The 17,684-nt window shown below is 40.3% G+C and overlaps 1 protein-coding gene across 1 annotated transcript in view; it reads right to left on the bottom strand.

The window, feature by feature from the left end:
- Nucleotides 1-6,655: 6,655 nt before the first annotated feature.
- AFTPH (aftiphilin) overlaps nucleotides 6,656-17,684 on the bottom strand; it is a 48,578-nt gene continuing 37,549 nt past the window's right edge. The window contains 2 exon segments of the mRNA XM_041125593.1: nucleotides 6,656-7,872; nucleotides 13,984-14,107. Of these exon segments, the coding sequence (XP_040981527.1) occupies nucleotides 7,728-7,872; nucleotides 13,984-14,107 (269 nt within the window). The 3' untranslated portion in view covers nucleotides 6,656-7,727.

Genomic DNA, 17,684 nt, shown 5'->3' with positions numbered 1-17,684 from the left:
ACAGCCATGAAGAAAAAAACCAAAAAAACCGAAAAACCCAACCAAAACCCCCAAAAACCGCAGAAGCTTTTTTGGTAGAATTTGTGTGCAAACAGGTTTCAGGTCCAAGCTGTTGAGATTAGAACAAAATGTTTGATGATATTTAGGGCTGGGGAGGGAGAGGAAAGGGAGGATTTGAAGGGGAGGGGGGGGACACGACACGACACTTCATGTCTGCTTTTGACTTGTTTCCAAAACAGCCACGCTTTTGTATTTGTGCTAAGGCTCCCTGTAGTTTAAAAGCCAAAATGTGATCAGAAAAGGCCTTATGGACCCTGAGCCAGCCTTTGCATTTTTTAAAGAGCCTGTCAGATACTTTCTATTCTGCTCTGAACTCCTGTGGAAGCTGCTCCCAGACTCTTCTCCACGGCTGCTGTGAGGAGCTGAAGGGCCTTAGGAAGAGATCCAGCAAAACTCGTTACCTCATCTTCTGTAAACTCCTTGGACTGGTGAGCATAAAGGAGTAAGAAAATTAGCAGTCCAACTACTCATGGAGTGTCTGCACACAGCTGCCAGCATTCACTTGCTCTTTCCAGGCAGTCTCCTCACACCCTTTTCCCCAGCTGAGAAAGACCTGAAAAACTAGCTCCAACCACAGCAAAAATTACAATTCAGTCAATATCACAGCTCTGCAGACCTGAGTGACAGCCCGAGGGGACACTAGAATAGACACTAGACAGTGCCAGTTCTGCCACGACCACACACGTCTTCTGCACATCCCTCCGTACATCAACCTGATCCTCTGACCATATAGCTGTCCACTGACTTTGGAAAAGCATGCTGAGATGAAGTTGTGTGGCAGGAGCAGCAGAACTGCCTTCCCTCTCCCTGTGTCACTGTGGCCAAGACTTGTTGCTATTCCAAGCAATAAGGCAGATCCCGACTAGCATGTTCTTTTGGATATTTATACAAGCATGTTGCAGTTAACAATTAGAAATATCACTGGGACTCACACTAGAGAAGCCAATTTGTCCGTTTCTTTTCCTACTAGAGCTGGACTCTGTTACAGATAAATTCCCCAAAGAGGCACAAGGTGCTGTAACAATGCCACCAAAAGTGGTTGGGGTGGAATGGGAGGGCTTGTTCTTCCCATGATACAACATATGAGTCCAAAAGGCTTATCCCTCTGCAGAGCCAGGCCAGGTCTGACACAGTGCAGCTCATTAGGATGGAGCCGAACACCACAGTGGTCTTCAGGGTTCGTACCGCAGCAAGGTTTGCGGTGCTCTCTGTATTATGGCACAAGGCCACAACTACCCAAGGTATGCTGGACAACTCCTTTTCCTATGAGCCATCCTCCTGAGCAGCTGGAGGCCAGTCAACAGATTAAGGTCTGATCCAAAGGACTTGCTTTTCTCCCCTTGTGTAATGCCTTCTGAAGACCAGCTCAGGCAAGACAACACTTCCTGCCATTTATAAGATTAAGGCCATCTTGAAAACCACACCTGGCTTCAGTAAGCTGCCCTCACTGCAGTTCTTTGCTGTCTGGGGGAAACAAACACCAAATGTTTTATCGCTTAAAGATTTAAAAACAATTGAGACACATTTCATTGGAAAAGCTGAGACAAAGGCACAGACGAGGCTGCTGACCTGAGCTGAAACTGCCCCTCTGCTCACCCTCCCTCCCCATTTAATAACTTTATTGCTTTAAATATGGGAGGTGAGGCTCACACAATGACAACAATCCCAGCAGGAAACCTACTTATGTTCTGAGGGGATTTGCTTGCTAGACCTGGTGTCAACCATGCAAACACTTGCAGCATGGGACTGCGTGTGCATATGTACTAATAAACCCCCAATGATCCAGCCCTAATGAGTAAGTATCAGTCACAACAGCTCAACTGCCAGCATTAGTACAGGTGTAGCAGGTCAGCAGCAAATGCCACCTTGCTCACACAAAGTGAGGACACAGGTAGAAGGCCAGCAGTGCACCGCAGGGCATATAGCCTGAGAGGGTCAGCTTCATTTTGGTGCCTCGGTTCAGTTTATTGTACACATGCATACGTGGGTACATATTCTAAACATACAAAACTATGCCAAAAAAGATCACTAAGCATGTGGAAAACTATGCCAGAAGGATCAGTAAGTCTGCTTAGGCAAACATTCAAAAATATCTAGCATACCTTAATTTGATTCTCCTTTGAATTAGTCTCTAGCTACAGTCTCATTATTTTTTCCACAGGACCACAGTGTCTTTTAGTTCAATGAGAAGTGGTTTTTTGCCTCTTCACGTTCTACAAGTAATCCCAAGCCTTATTTAAGGCACACAGTCCAATTCCTCTATGGAGTACAGTATTAGGAACCTCTGCAGATATATGCCCTCATGTTAGGTGAGTACGGCCCTGACAAAATCAGTGAATCTGCAGAGGAAGATTCAGAGCCCCTAAAGTAGGAACATACTTTTCTTTGGTGACCATACAGTGAATCCAGACCTAAGACAGTGAGCATTCCCCCATGCCTTTGAGATGTGTGTGAAACCTGTATCAGCCGAGTCCTTCTCGAATATCACTGACATAAACTACAAAGAGGAGCGTGAGGAGCATGGCATTTCAGAGTTGGTCTTTGCAACTCTGCTGTAACACAGGGATAACAACGTATATTACAGGTTTAAGAACAGGGTGACAAGATGAAAACAAGAGCTCCAGCAGTTTCAGGTGCTTTGCACATGCACCTGACCCCTGGTGTCACTGAGCCCTGATGGTATGTCAAACAGGCAAAGCTCCTAACTGCTTAAGCTACATCCTGGAGAAATTAGCATTTCTGCACATCCCAATCACGCAACTCATGCTGGGCACCAAATGACAGAAATGCACAAGTGACCTCCTGCAAAAAAGCCAGCACAGCCAGCTGCTTCAAGCCAGGAGAGCATCGTACTCCACTGTGCCTTCTGCGTAGTTTCCACATAAGGCCATCCATTCTCTTCAGCTATATGAAGCAGGGGCCTTGCAGAGAAGAGTTTCACTCTCAGCGCTACGCTGATTCAGAGAATAAATCTGCACAGGGCATGAGGCAAGGATCGAGTGAAGACAGGATGATACGTAAGTAACGACTGTCACATTGCAGACGCACAACAGGACTGAAGCTGCAGTTCCAAATCACAGCAGTGGAGCTTAGGCTTTTGAGGGTTTGGTTTTATACCTACTGTCTGGATTTATAATGTACCTCCTAATTTAAAGATAATTTTTAAAAAAGGTCTTCTAACATCTGGACTTGTATCAATGCTAAAACAGGCCCCAGCAGCTGCATTTAAACCCCTTACATCTGCAGTCCAGCTTGCTACCAAAAATAATTGATAGCAATAGCAGGCTGTTGCGATGCATGCAACTTACACTCACCCAATGGGTTTGACACATTTTCTCTGCAGTATAGTAACACAGAGATTTGGGTCTCTGAGGCTCAGTTCCAGATTTGAGAGAAAAGCAGCCAGTGGGTACAGTGTGTGCACCTGTAATCCATCCCAGGCCTTCTCTCCTCTCCAAATGCCCCTGCTCCTCATGCCTGTATCCCACTTTCTCCACCACCTGCTCTTCCTACAGCTATCCCAGCTGCCTCCACTCCAAGTCCTGCTTCACCTTCTTATTTCCCCTACTCAGAGCTTCTCCTGAGCTCTTGCCTTATATTTTCTCCCAGCTCCTCCTCACCTTGTTTTTAGCCCTCTGAATTCAAATGTGTTGTTTCTCCCCATCTCCTTTCATGTTCCAGGTTCAGCTAAGGGAGCAGACCAGGCTGCTTGCTGCCTTTAGTGGCTGTGCTCTTCAGCACAGAGGCCAGATTATGAAAAATGTCTCTGCTTTTGTAGCAGACACTTCTAGCACGTGCTATGCAATTATTAGATGCCATATGCTTTTATAAATTATATTCAAGTCTGTTTTGTAACTATCCTGTATTTTCAGACTGCTCTAAAATTGAAAAGATAATTATCCAGAGATGCAGAACTGGCACAAAAGAGTTGCACCTAGATGTAAGCGATTGGGCCAATGCTGATCCATCTTACGTGCACTGAGCTAAGTCTCCCTCGCATCCTATAAAGACTACTAGATACTCAGCCCAAGTGCAGCAGTCCTGCAGTCCAACAACAAAACTTTCCACTTGCCGATTTCATTACCAGATAAAATTCTGTACAACAATCCAATGTGATGAAGGGTTAACTTCAGTACACACTAATTGCATTTGAGGGCATCTATGTACATTATTTGTAAGCTTTATTTTTGGCATCTCAAAATGAATCTAATAGATGATATGAATGGTATGAATCTGATAGATGAAAAGAATGATATTCTGAGAAGGTCTTAATGTTTCAAGTGCTGTGGGAAGTACAGCACTGCTAACACCTGCAGCAGGTGGTAATGCTCCTGGTAAGTCAGCACTGAACCACTGAGCATCAGAGTGCAGTCTTTTGGATAATACAAGCAGAGTCCAGCTCTTCTTAGCAGTTATTCAGGGGCCTGCAGCTCACCTCACAGTGGGAGTTTTGGACTTTGCTTCATGGCCATGTTCCAGCTCAGGCAATTGCATCTGAACTGAGTGTCCTCTGCTGCTTCTGTTGGATGGGCATAGAAGCACCTCACTATTAAGTGACACTCGTTCTCGAGTGAATGTGACACACGTTGACATGTCTGATGACAATGCACAGCAACACGTATGTGCAGAAAGTATCAACTACCATCCTGCCCATAAACCTACTGGCAAGATTAAACTAGATAAGGCATGCCGTGTCAATGGGAACAGCATGGAAGGACAACCCCAATGCAGCTGGATCTCCTAAACAAAACTTTCTGCATAAAAACAAAGCTGCCTGTACAAGACAGGAGGAGAGAGGTAGAGGAGCCTGTCTGTCCATCCCACAATTGACAAGAAAGAAGGGGGCTTAAGCTAGGAGACAAAAAGCAATGCTACATTTTAAGGCAAGCAGCATCCACCTCAATCAAAAGACTGAATTTAGACAGAAGATGTATGTCTTTCAGCAGTGTAAAAGTCTGTGGGATGCAATTTTTTCTTTTTTTTCGGGGGGTGGGGGGGGGGGGGGGGGGTGGGAAGCAGGAAGAACACAAAAACCCCATAAGCGCACTCTAGGTAGTACCAGGTTTCACAAAGTTTCAGATTGGTACATCAGTCACAATAGAAATCTCCTTTCCCCCCTGCCATTTCTTCCCCCTCCCCCATCTACAGCAGGCCACCAGAACTGCGCTTGGAGACTGGAAGACAAATGGGCAGCTGCCTCTAGAGGCAATTGTGAGGAGACTAAAGATCAACTTGCAGCTGGCACTTCCACCCCCACCTCTCCTTAATACTTCAGTCCACTTGCTGCCAGACAAGGATCATGAGTCAGCTCCTAAACATATTCTCCTTGAAACAATAGCTATAGCGCTCTGCTGCAGCTATACCACTACTCTGGCTCCAAGGAACACGCCACAGTTATGAAAACAAAAGGACTGATTTTAACCTACAGCAGCCCAACACCCAGAACTGAATGATATAATAAGCATGCGCTAAAGAATACTATGCTAAGCCTGTGAGATTAGCAAAGCTAATTTTGACATGTAACAGGGATGAAGTCAGTACTGTAATGAAAATCTGCAGAAGCAGCAAACAGAAGTGGTTTTGGGGCTACATGGTAAAGCAGTTGGCTTTTGCATAAACCTTTTCAACTACAACAGGGTGCAGTTTGATACCACAGCATTGTATGCTGCAGTACTAATTAGAGGGCAAAGGAGCCAGTTTAGCCTTTACAAAGTAACTTTATCACAACCGTAGGAGCTGCTCTCTCAATTCTGAGTAGCCAGCACTCACTGAAACTCCTGCATTCACAAAGATGGAACGCCAGCGCTCATCTCTCGAGGAGATTTCAAAAAGGAAAAAGCTTCCTTTTGCAAGGACATTTCAGCTTACCAGCTAATGACATCAAACTCAAACTTTAACTTTTCTGACCCAAGCGCTGTCAGACGATAAAGAATTCAAAGAAGAGGTTAGAAGATGCATTGGAGATCTCTCAGAACTAGATGTTAAGTGATGAACTGGTAGTGACTACCGAGCACTTAAAAGAGCTGTGCACATAGTAAAGGTTAGACATAGAGGAGTCTATGCCCATGCAAAGCACCCTCAAGAAATATCAGCACCCAGAGCATGCCTTACCTGCAGACAGTCCACTGATATCCTCTGAAGAGATGCTGCTGAAAGAGCTACAGTGCAAGCTAACATGTTAGGAAACTTAAGTGAATGCTACATTTACATTTTTATTTCCAGCTAAGAAATAAGCAAAACCAGTTGTCCTTTCTCACTTCACTGTAATTTGTGTTTCTTACAGCTGAATATTGCCAATTACTTTGAAGGAGTCTCTAACCCAAAATACTGACACGTCTTGAGCCACATCGCCCTACAAGCCAGAAGGCAAGTGGGAGACAGAAATAAAAGACTACCTCACAACATGTTCAGAGACAGGACAATTAAAGTAAAGTCTGCTTCTCCTTCTGCAGGACCCTGACAGGTAAGTTTTGCGGGACTGCGCAACACAAATTAGAAGGTTCTACTGTTAATGCAGTGCATCGATTTTACCATCAACAGAAATGTGAATAATGTATACATTCTGTGTAAAAAGATAGCAGACTATATACATATGTATCTTTTAAATTATTTTATTTTGTGTAAGCTAAAAGGAAATTTACACACTTAAATCTCAAAAGACCTTGGGCATGCACATTGACCTTTTTAGAGGTTCTTCTACATAGCTCTCTTTTTTCCATAGGAATTTCCCCAAACATTTACAACCCATAGTTTTTTACTGTATATACAGCCTAAAACCATAGCAATCTATGATTATGTCATTTTACACTGTGCAAAATCAAACAGGAATAGTGGTACAACAGAACATAAAAATTTTTAACAGGTAAATTTCATTGTAAGACATTCATATAGTTTTGGTCCTTCTTTTCCAAATCAAACTGATTAAAAGCAGACAACTTTCTAATGACCCAAAAAATCAAGTGTTTAGACAGTGATCCATAACTGGAACAAGAAGTTACAGACAGCATACCTTTCAAAAGGCTATATAGTGACAGAGCCATACTATTGAAGTTGAAGAACATAAAAATTGATCAGTCAACCAATCAAACAGGGGGAGGGGATGGAAAAGAAGAAAAGGAAAAACACATCTTATGCTTGTTAAAACACAAAAGAAATTATTGGGTTTTAAAGAAACAACAATAACTGAAAATCCACAAAGGGACAATGTAACCTTTTGGTCTTTTTCCCAGCAATAAGTATTTTAATATATGCAGGAAAGAAAAAGATGCTCAATGCAATCTGAAAACCTTTAAGGGGGACTTCACAGATTGTAAAGATTGAAGTTTTCATTATGTATTTGTAAGATTTTTTTTTTTTTAACTTTTTAAAATTTTGTAAGAAGGACACCACCAGTGTATTTCACAAAGACATAAATGTATACACCCCAGCACAACAAAAAGAATAGATCTTCAAAAAGATTTACCCCCAATTATTTACATTTTTCTCTAATATAAATTTAGGACTCCAGTATGTAAATAAATATACATTACTATGTATACCTTTCTAGTGCTGCTTACCAACAAATCATCTGAACTTGATTTTTTTTTAATTAAAGCAAGATTGCTTTTTACGACCCACAGAGGGAAGGAAAAAAAAAAATCAATAGAAAATGTCCAATTCACATCACTTTAGTCTACCTTTTCTTGGCAGCTTGTTGAAGGTGTTAATGTAGCTGGGAACATCAACACCTTGGCATGCATGAAAGTTAAGTCAGGAAGGCTAGAAATCACCTTGGCAGCCTCTTCACTAAGATGTTCTTCCTTTTTAGGCTTCCTGTTGGAAGGAAAGAACAAAGTGCATTAATCCACTACCTGATATCCCTTGGATCACTGAAAGAATCACTGATTGAAGCAATTGTTCTGTCAGTTGGTCTCCCATTGACAGGCACTTCTGTAAGCTACTTGAAGGTAGTCTAATGTTATAATACCTACCTGCCTACCAACAAAATGTTAACATAGAAAGTCAGCAAAATGTTCCTGTATATTGTTGTAATAAGGAAAAAAACAGATTTCCTATTCAGATGCTAATTTTATTTATTTTTCTTTTTTTTGCAGGTTCCTGTGTGAAGAGACTCACTTGAAGAGACAACCATGCCCATATTCTAGGGATAAGACAATAGGAGCATTAGTTCTAAACTACCTAAATACAGTACAATCTTTCAAAATAAAGTGGAAAAACCTTGAAAGGACATTAAGAAGTTCCTAACTTACTTCTTAATACTTTTAAAATAAAAAGGTACTTATGCTGCGTTTCCAACACGACCGTTCTCAGATTATACACCATACTGCTCTGCATCATGATCCACAAACCCTTTTTTTCCCCCCAGGGCTCATCAGCAGCAAAAGGTGGCTCACAAGTTGTAGCTACTTGCTTTGAAGTGCAGTAGTATGTATAGCCATAATGATACATACAGCAGTTTGGGAATCATTGGTGTTTACTTTGCCTGTTGCATTATTCACAAGAATTACTGAGCGGAAATGAATAAAGAGGTCTGAATCCCATGCTGCTTGGTTCTCACTATTATGTAAAAAAAATCAGATGTCCTACGTAAAATGAAGCCTGGCTCAGACTGCTACAGAATACCTCCCTCCCCTGCCCAAACATCCATACTTTACAGACATCTGGCTTATCTTTGAAGAATGCTGCCTATTACTAGAAATACTCAGTTTTCCATCAAACATTATTCCAATTCCAAAAAGGCACCTGCTACACCCTGTAATGACATTAGAAATTCTAGCTAAATAAGCTCCCTCATCTTTGGGGCAAAAAGCTGAGACAAAAGGCTTGAACCCAATAAACTGCCATTCCCTAGAACACTTCAGAAATTTCCTATCTTGTCTTAACTATAAACTTTAAACCGAGCCTGTGAGAGGGCAATGACCACTCTGATCACAAAGCAGCATGCACTTATATTTTCTTTTGTCAGCATCCATCAGGATTGTTTCCTGAGCTGACCAGAGATCAGGGGAAAGCAAGGTGCTACGTATTTGCTTCAGCAGCAGTCTCAGACTTTCTCAGCTAGGAGGAGAAGAAAAAAAAAACAGCTGGAGTCAAACTCATCCTTGACATCACTGATCACTGTGTTGACACTGAACTATCACTTTTGTTTGCTACTTGAAATCTCCACTTGATGAAAGATCTCTAGATGAGGCAGCCTAGATACTAAATCTGACTTCCCTTCACTAGAATAGCAATATTTTCTTTTCTCTGCTGCAGTGGAATTTCATGAGCCACTGACTAGGCAGATTACCAAATTCTGGAGGACAAACAAAGCTGTGTGCTGGATTTACTGAAGGAAGAAGCAGAGAGCCAATATGTGCCTCCTTCTCTAACAACTTCACAGTCAGCTCTGTTTGCACTGAAGGACTATCTCTGAGCTGTTGAAATGTGGTTCTCGCCCGCCACTGTGTTATCGGTATCTGGTGCCACTATTAGTAATCACTTACCACAAGCCTCTTAAAGGTACAAACTCCTGGTGATCAAGGACTTACAGCTAACAAAGGAGTGTTTGACAGAGGAAGCCAAAGGAAGAGGGCTGACTCAGAGATCTGCATTAAAAGGAGTTCCTGTAATTGTTAATCAGGCACCGAGATGAAGCTCACATACTCCTTGCTATTTATATGCCTCTTCCTCCTCTGCTCAACTGTGGCATGCTAAGAAACAGCACTGCTGGGTCCCAGAGGCAGCACTGCAGTTTATTTGGTGGTCGTACGCAGGACCTTTATCACAGGACAATGCTATCACTCTTGCTGTAATAGCTTGCCTCTGCAACATCACCGCAGAACACGCACACCAGTGAGCACAGTCCGATGTCAATCTCACCTGATTACTGAATGCTCCCCTCCTGGCTGGAGACCCTTTACAATAATTTATTTACTTAATGCGCTCTGTAAACAGTATCTGTAAAGGACAAGCTAACACACTAACACAGCAAACATTACTTAGTAAGGAAGAAGTTCTTTACTGTGAGGGTGGTGAGACACTGGAACAGGTTGCCCAGAGAGGTTGTGGATGTCCTGTCCCTGGAAGTGTTCAAGGCCAGGTTGGATGGCAGAATGAGCAGCCTGGTCTAGTGGAAGGTGTCCCTGCCCATGGCAGGGGGGTTTGAACTAGATGATTTTTAAGGTCCCTTCCAACCCAAACCATTCTATGATTCTAACTATGACCAAGTTATAGCTATAGATACAATCACTTGGTAATGAGGCTCAAAACTTTTTCTTAAATCATCTCAGTGCAGAGAGGGATGAGATGGCCTTAAGTCTCCATTCCTCAATGGAGCAGGGCAGGTTCCTCTGGAAGACAGTAAAACTTGACACTGCAAGTACCTTTCTGCGTAACAGTCAACACCTTCGGTACCAAATATCACCAGGGAAACCCTAAAGAATTACTCACTAACTCTCTAAATTTAAAAGACAAAGTAGCATCATCACTGCAGACTGTTTTTACTCTTAAAACTTACCAAACTGCCTAATAACTGCAGTGTCTTTTGACAGAGGCAAGAAAAATAACCATGTCAGGTGCATTAACTTCAGTCACCACTTTGCTGAAGATGTTCCCATTGTCAAGAGCTTCTTTTGCCAAACCCAGGTCTGGGCAGGGGCGTTGCAGAGCTTCTCCTGCTCATGTACTCTTAATTTCAAGATACCACGGCTTACAGAATGGACAGCCAAGTGAGCGGATTGTCAGCGGCAGCTGTACTACTGTCTGCTTTGGAACCAGGACTTTTGATTACTAAACCATGAAAGGACCCAGCTCTGGCTCAAAACAAGGTCTCTGCCTCATTCAGGTTTTAAAACTACCCTCTACAGAACACTTTGCCCCCATCCATCTCTTCTCTTACACTAGGTTACATTTCCTCCCAAGACAGAGGACAGAAGGGATGCCCTTACCCAAGCAATTGTTCCAGTCCCTCTACTTGTTGGCATGAAGGTTTCCTTTTCAAAGGCACATTAACACTAAGCTGCAAGAAATTAGCCAAACTGATGGGCAGGAAAGTTGTTGGAAGAAAGTTTAGCAAGAAATAGTGAATGCTTTGTCGATGCGTCACTCACACCTCACTGTTCTGTTTTGCATTCCAACCCCTTCCTGCAGCATTCAAGTCTTTCAGGACTTCAGTCATCTTTCATGTTTGCAAACGATTTTGTGGATAGCATCAGCAAGGCCAGGCTCTAATAGTAACAATGAGTTGATTAGAAAAATGCACTTTAAAAATCACTCTAATCAAGAGTGCTCCATCCAACACCACCCCAAAGGAATATTTCCAGTTTAAATGAGGGTTTTGGGCATTTCTTGGAAAGGTATCAGTGCTCTGCTTTCCTTCAAAAAGACAGCAGATAAACTTTTGATCTCTGCCAATTCTATGGAACTGGGCAAGGCTGCAGAGTTGCTGCAGAATGCTGTACTGGATCCCTGTCCTTCACTTACTGCTGCCATCAAGGTTTCAGGCTCAAGCTGGGCGGGAAGTTTCCCCTCCTCTCCTAACAGTTTCCTTCTGAGAAACTGACTTTCCAGCTTCAAGAGATAGGTTTGCAAGCACAAGATGGGGTTATTTCAGACAAAGATGACTCTTCACACGGCTTCCTACAGCTGAACAATGGTATTTTCACTCTAAATTTCACCCTTAAGATCCTGAGTTCAGACAAGTTCCAGACACAGGATAGCCTCAGCACAACTGAAGTTGCCATCAAAGTGATGTTAAGCCACTGGCCACATCTTCCTCTGATCAGTTATCATGAATGGCTAATAGCCCGTATTTGGAGGCTGGTGCATGAACGCCATCTTTGTTGAGCTGGCTGTAGCCAGCCACTCCTCTTTTAAAGTTTCCAGTTCATTAAAAAAGAATAAAAAAAATTTCAAAAGGAAAACAATTTTACTACAAAAAGCTAACATGCTGCAACATATTGGCATACTGCTGAGATAAGACATTCTTATTTCTCTGAAGGTTTCTAGCTTGGAAAACAGAAAACCAGACTGCTTTTCTTTTGCAGACCATGAAATCATAAAACACCTGAAATCTTTAAAATTCGGAGTTGACAAAAACATATAAAATGTATTGAACACTGAAAACAGCTGCTTTAAAACAGCAAATCCTTGTGTGTGTCTGAACTTAACCACCAAGTGTAACATCCCCAGCCTCTCTCTGCAGCCTGATATATTGCTACAGCACAGATCTAGAACCTCTTCCCACCCATAAGCAATGCTCTCCAGAACAGGGGAAGAACTTTGATATCTGGATAAAGAGCTTTAACAGTGCAAATATGAGCTTTCAAGTGCATCGTGGAAGCACTGGAAAAAAACCCAAACCCCTCATATCAAAACAAAACAATACAGAAAAATGAAGGTCAACATTAACTTAAGTGAAGTAGACTTCCCCGTTCCTTTGTAAAGAAAAAGTAAGCTAAGACATCTTACAGCAAACAAGCAGTTACAAATCTATGAGTGGAGATAAAATAATTAATAAAGATACATTTGGAGTTTGTATGTCCTGCTGTGAATTTGTGGTTACTTTTAAATTAGACTTAGAATATATTGCAAAAATATTTCAACTGCAACTATGCTTTCTAATTAGTGAGAGTCAAACTTTCACACTAGTGTATCTTCAGAAAGAGTATATGCACTCCATGGGTAGAAAAATAGGCAATCCAAAAGCTGACACACAAAAATCAGCATTGAAGTGTGGAGTTCCCTCTACTGGTTCTCCCTTGAAATTTCACGGCTTGTTGATCTTTTTTATTCAGTGTTCACTTTGAACATTTTCACTGCGGGAAAACTAGTAAGATAGTTTTCTCAATGAAAGAACATGTTTTAAAAGAGCTCTTGAAAATTATAGTTTTAGTCATTTTAAGAAAGCCAACTATCTCCCACCATTACAAATCACTACATTTGCCACAACTCTTCAACCGCGCCTCCTTTTTAAGTGCTATGCTGCATGGAAATGCATCTAGTTTTAGAGTGCTGACTAAACCCTAAAGCTCACTTATGAGTGAGAATATGTTGCTATCTATTAGTTGCTAATATTTGTTGCGTGTTGAGGTGTGCACTTCCTAAACAATAGAAACATTTTACTTAGGGAGAATCACTCAGCGATTCTTTTAACGGGCACAGACACTAATTACATGTTAAGACAGTCCATGATCCTACTGCTTAGATACAGATTCAAAAAATAAACCCAGAGAATACAAGCTTATAAATGGAGACACTATTCTGTACCCGTTCAACAGGCCAGACTTCAAGGAAGACATTTGAGACCTAAAGCCTTTATACAGGTTCTACCTGTAAAAAAAAGTACAGAAAAACTTCACATGAGATCCATGAAGCAGAAAGGACATCCTAAACCAACTACATGCTTGTTCCTTAACTTGCAACAGCAAAATGAATCTGATGTTTGGTCACTGAAGTTTTGACAGGTGCTAGAAATATATGGGAAGGGACAAAAAATATTGTCGTAATTATTAGTCAGTTTAATAATTTTACTTGTGGAACATTCCGTACCTACAAGTTACACAGAGGACCAAGGAGAATCTTCTGTCAAAGTCCTAGGTCACTGAACTGTGTGGTTCAGTTTACCCTTCCAATCTTAGGAATCAAGCTCTGTTCTTCAGAAAGTTGCTTCCTCCAGTTCAGTGTTTGGCTCTAGCTTTTCAACTTATGTCCTGGTGACCTTTTTCTTTCAGCTCATGAACTGTTTCCCATCTTATTTTAGAGTTCTATGATAATTTGAAATACGAATCACAGTACTATGAATTTCATATTTAAATTTAATTATTAAATTTAAGCCTTTTGATCATTCAAGAACTTCTGATCTAAAATAGCACACACATTCACTCCTCACATTTCATGCCACCCTTAGAAAAAGAAGAAAAAAGCATAACAAAGAATATTTACCTTGTGGACGTGCTTGCCTTCTCCACTGTGGACATGAGTCTTGCAAATGCATCAGTCACTCTGTTGCTTGCATTGGAAGTTTCCAGTTTTGAGGTTGTCAGTTCATACAACTCAGGATCCACACCTTATAGTATAAAATGATAATCAGTGATGGTTGGAGGCAAGTATAGCCATAATAAGCCACACATCAACTTGCTAGAGCCTGTTTTCTGTAAACATCTGAATCATTTATAATTTCAAGATACATGAAAAGAACACGACAGAACATGTCTGCGTTTCTGAAACACCATCCTCTCTCCCCGCTCTTTTTCAACAGCTTTTATAGTTGTACTACAAAACACACACACATTTGGATCAAGTCTGGCATACAAGGTCTCAGTCTAAGAGTAAACAAAACAAATTTGATTTACCTTTTAGAGTGAAACACCTGTAAAGATGTCAGCTGTGTTAAAATGGAGTGTTTCAGTTACTTCAACTCAACTGTTTGTATTGAAAGAATGCTGCATATTAACAGGGACCAACTCTTTAACAAGAGATTACACACAACACTGGCATGCATTAGAGTACATTTAGTATCTTGTTTTTCACAAGAGGTTGTGTTAAAAATTTTTTAAAGTGAGGAAAAGCAGCTTTTATGATACATACAAGTGGAATGGCATTAAAAAAGCTACATACTAATATGTGTAACGCTACCAAAACTTTTAGGTTATGCTCCCTTTTCAGGTATTCACAAAGCATCAAGTATCTGGATGTTTCAGCCTTGATTTCCTAGTTTCGGTTATCTTAAGTCAGATGCTGAATTTTGACACCACATACGTTGTGAATGGATTTCAAATTTTATCAGCAAAGGTAATCCTGAAAACAATGCAAACAATGGAAACCTGCATCCAAAAAAAATAACATATGTATGGGTGAAATTCTACCTGTTTAGTATCAAGCAGCACATCTCAGAAGGAAGTAGCTCTAGAATTTCCAGATATTAAGTACGTTTCCTTTAAAAAAGTATCTAGGAATTAGAATTATCAAAATAAATCAAGAGGAAAGACTGTTACAACACATTTTGTTGCTCAGAAGCATTTTAAATTGGTGATATTCCTCTAGTTATAGTTTCAGCTATTTTATGCTTCATGGGTTTAAACGAAGTGTGCATATGTACCACTCACAATTACAAATATTTTTCAAAAACAGTGTAGAATTCAAAAACAGAAGCATCGTGTTTTATAGACACCTGCGTTCTAAACAAGTGTAACACTAAGTGCCAGCTGGTTTGGACAACACAGAAGCATTTCTTACTACTGCAGAACAAACACTGCAAATACTTGGGCACGATGGTCCCATGTAGCTACCTAATACAAAAACAGCGTTTATAAACTGATGTGCTGATTATTTTACCCTGTTTACTTGCCTGGATCAAGACACTATTAGAAGTACTCCTGAAATACTGAGAGATTACTAAATAAAAAAAAATGCCTGTGCCTATTGTCCTGTCTTTTCCACCCAGTAATTGCAGTACTATGTGCACAAACAGATGATGTTAATAAACCTCATGCCTGCTTTGCATGAACTGTCCCCAAGCAGTGTCTTGGCCACTCATCATTTGCGCACAAGTACTCTTTCATTGTTAGAAAACTAAGCTGATCAAAAAGTAAAATTAAGAAAATCATCTGGTTAAGCTGCAGGGAGGGGCGGGGGCAGCGAGAAGATTTGCTCCATTTAATGAGTTGATTAGAAATCAATCAGCTGTCCTTCAACATACATTTTTTTAAAGTCTGAATTTTCAAAGTTAATTTCATCCAGTTTCATGCAAAACACTAAAATATGTACTGTCCTGAGACCAGTATACCAAGACTTTAAGTATTGTCAGATGTTTACAGAACTTGGAAATAGGAAAAAGCCCAACTATTCCATAGAATATCCACTTTCAATCAGGGAGAAGACTTGAAGAAATACACTTTAACTTGCAGAAGCCTGCGAAATCCCATTAAGGTACAAATTGTAAAACTAATTGAAATAAGGAGTCCTTTGACATGCAACTCTGCAAGAAACGTTAAATGCAACCTTTTAAGTTACATCATTTAGATATTCACATTTATGGTCCTGAATTAATTTTCATTGTAGTGTGATGTCACTGCTCAATTTACCGTTCTTTTGGCACCTCTTGCTCAGCTACACTTATGTTAAACTATTAACATGAAAACTAAAACAATATACTCAATCTGTGGGAACATACTAGAAATGAGTAACTCCCTGTTCATGATGTAGAATGCAAATTTGTATTAAAAAGTTATTTTGGCTACTGATGAAAGACTGAGAAGAATATAGTGTAGATCTATAGTAAGTAAAACTAAGGTCTTCAGAGAAAGAACAAACTTCTACTGATAAAAGTATCTCCTTTAAGCCGAAAGATCTAATAATTTGTCTTTCAATTATTTTATTATTTTAAAGAGTTGCATATTTTCCATTTTATTCAAATGATTAGAGAATATTTAAGGAAATATTTAAGGAAAGCACTGCAAAACCTTAATGAGATATTGAAGGAAAGTTAGCCAACCAAACCCCACACAAAGCTCCTAAACACACACACAAACACACGAGCTGCAAGCCAAGAAAACAAATGACTTTCCCAGAAACAAGTGAGGAGGGAACAAGAGCCAAAACAAAACAAAAAAACCAAAATAGGCACTATAGTGCATACCAGGGAAGATGATAATACCTGTAACTTGATGAAACAACAACAGCAACATAAAAAAAAAATAATGCAATAAGAGGCTAACAGAGTATCCCTCCAGTAATCACTTTAAGTGTGCACACCATCAGGACACAAGAAGGTACCCAACTGCACGAGCAGTACATGTACTGGGTACTGTCGACTTATGTCTATAGACTTGCACGCACTTACAAAATAATCTGTAAGACTCAAGCATCTTGAATTTGCTACCTATCACTTCCACGACAAACCTGCCATCTTTCATCTGATAATGACATCTCTCAAGGGTGGAATAAAAAGACATTTGAAATGCAATGCCACAAAATTGCCTTCAATGATCAGATTTCAAAACTAAAAAAGCAGGTTTTTGAAAACAAAAAACACAATAATAATTACAAGCACTTATTTAAAATGTGGGAAAACCCCAAACCTCTTAAAAATCGTTTTTTTTTTTAAATTAAAATCACTAAGAGGAAAAAATCCCTTCCTATGAAGAAAGTGATTATCATGGCTTCAGGCATTGTATTGAAAGAGTATTTGCCTTACCTACTTAACCTATGCACTGGGATAAATCCCCAAAATGTTCCCTTAAATTCCTGCAGAAATTTATTTAAAGTGTAGGTTTTCACAAGTTCGCGCAAAATACTCAGAGCATGTCAAAACCATGTGATAAATGAATTCAATTGCTTTCACATATTTTTCAATAGAAAGAGTGGTGTTTTCATCTCCTTTTTAAGGGAGTAAGTTGCAGATAAAGTGCTTTGGTTTTATAATTAACGTTCATGAACTTCTTATGTCCCACAAACATGCAACTATCCTTTTTTTCTATTATGAATGTTGTTAAAACACTTTTTTCACTTTATCATTAATACTAGTAGCTCTCACAAAGAAAAAATTGACAGACTGCTGGTAGCCACAAATCCCAGCAGGGATGTGATATGTTAAGTCCCATAACTTTATATTCACACATAACTTTCAAATAACATCACAATCC

The sequence above is a fragment of the Aquila chrysaetos genome, chromosome 8 (genome assembly GCF_900496995.4).
Source record: "Aquila chrysaetos chrysaetos chromosome 8, bAquChr1.4, whole genome shotgun sequence".
Lineage (NCBI taxonomy): Eukaryota > Metazoa > Chordata > Aves > Accipitriformes > Accipitridae > Aquila > Aquila chrysaetos.
Note: the sequence above shows the minus strand (reverse complement) of the source record. Positions and strands in the feature narration are given on the sequence as shown.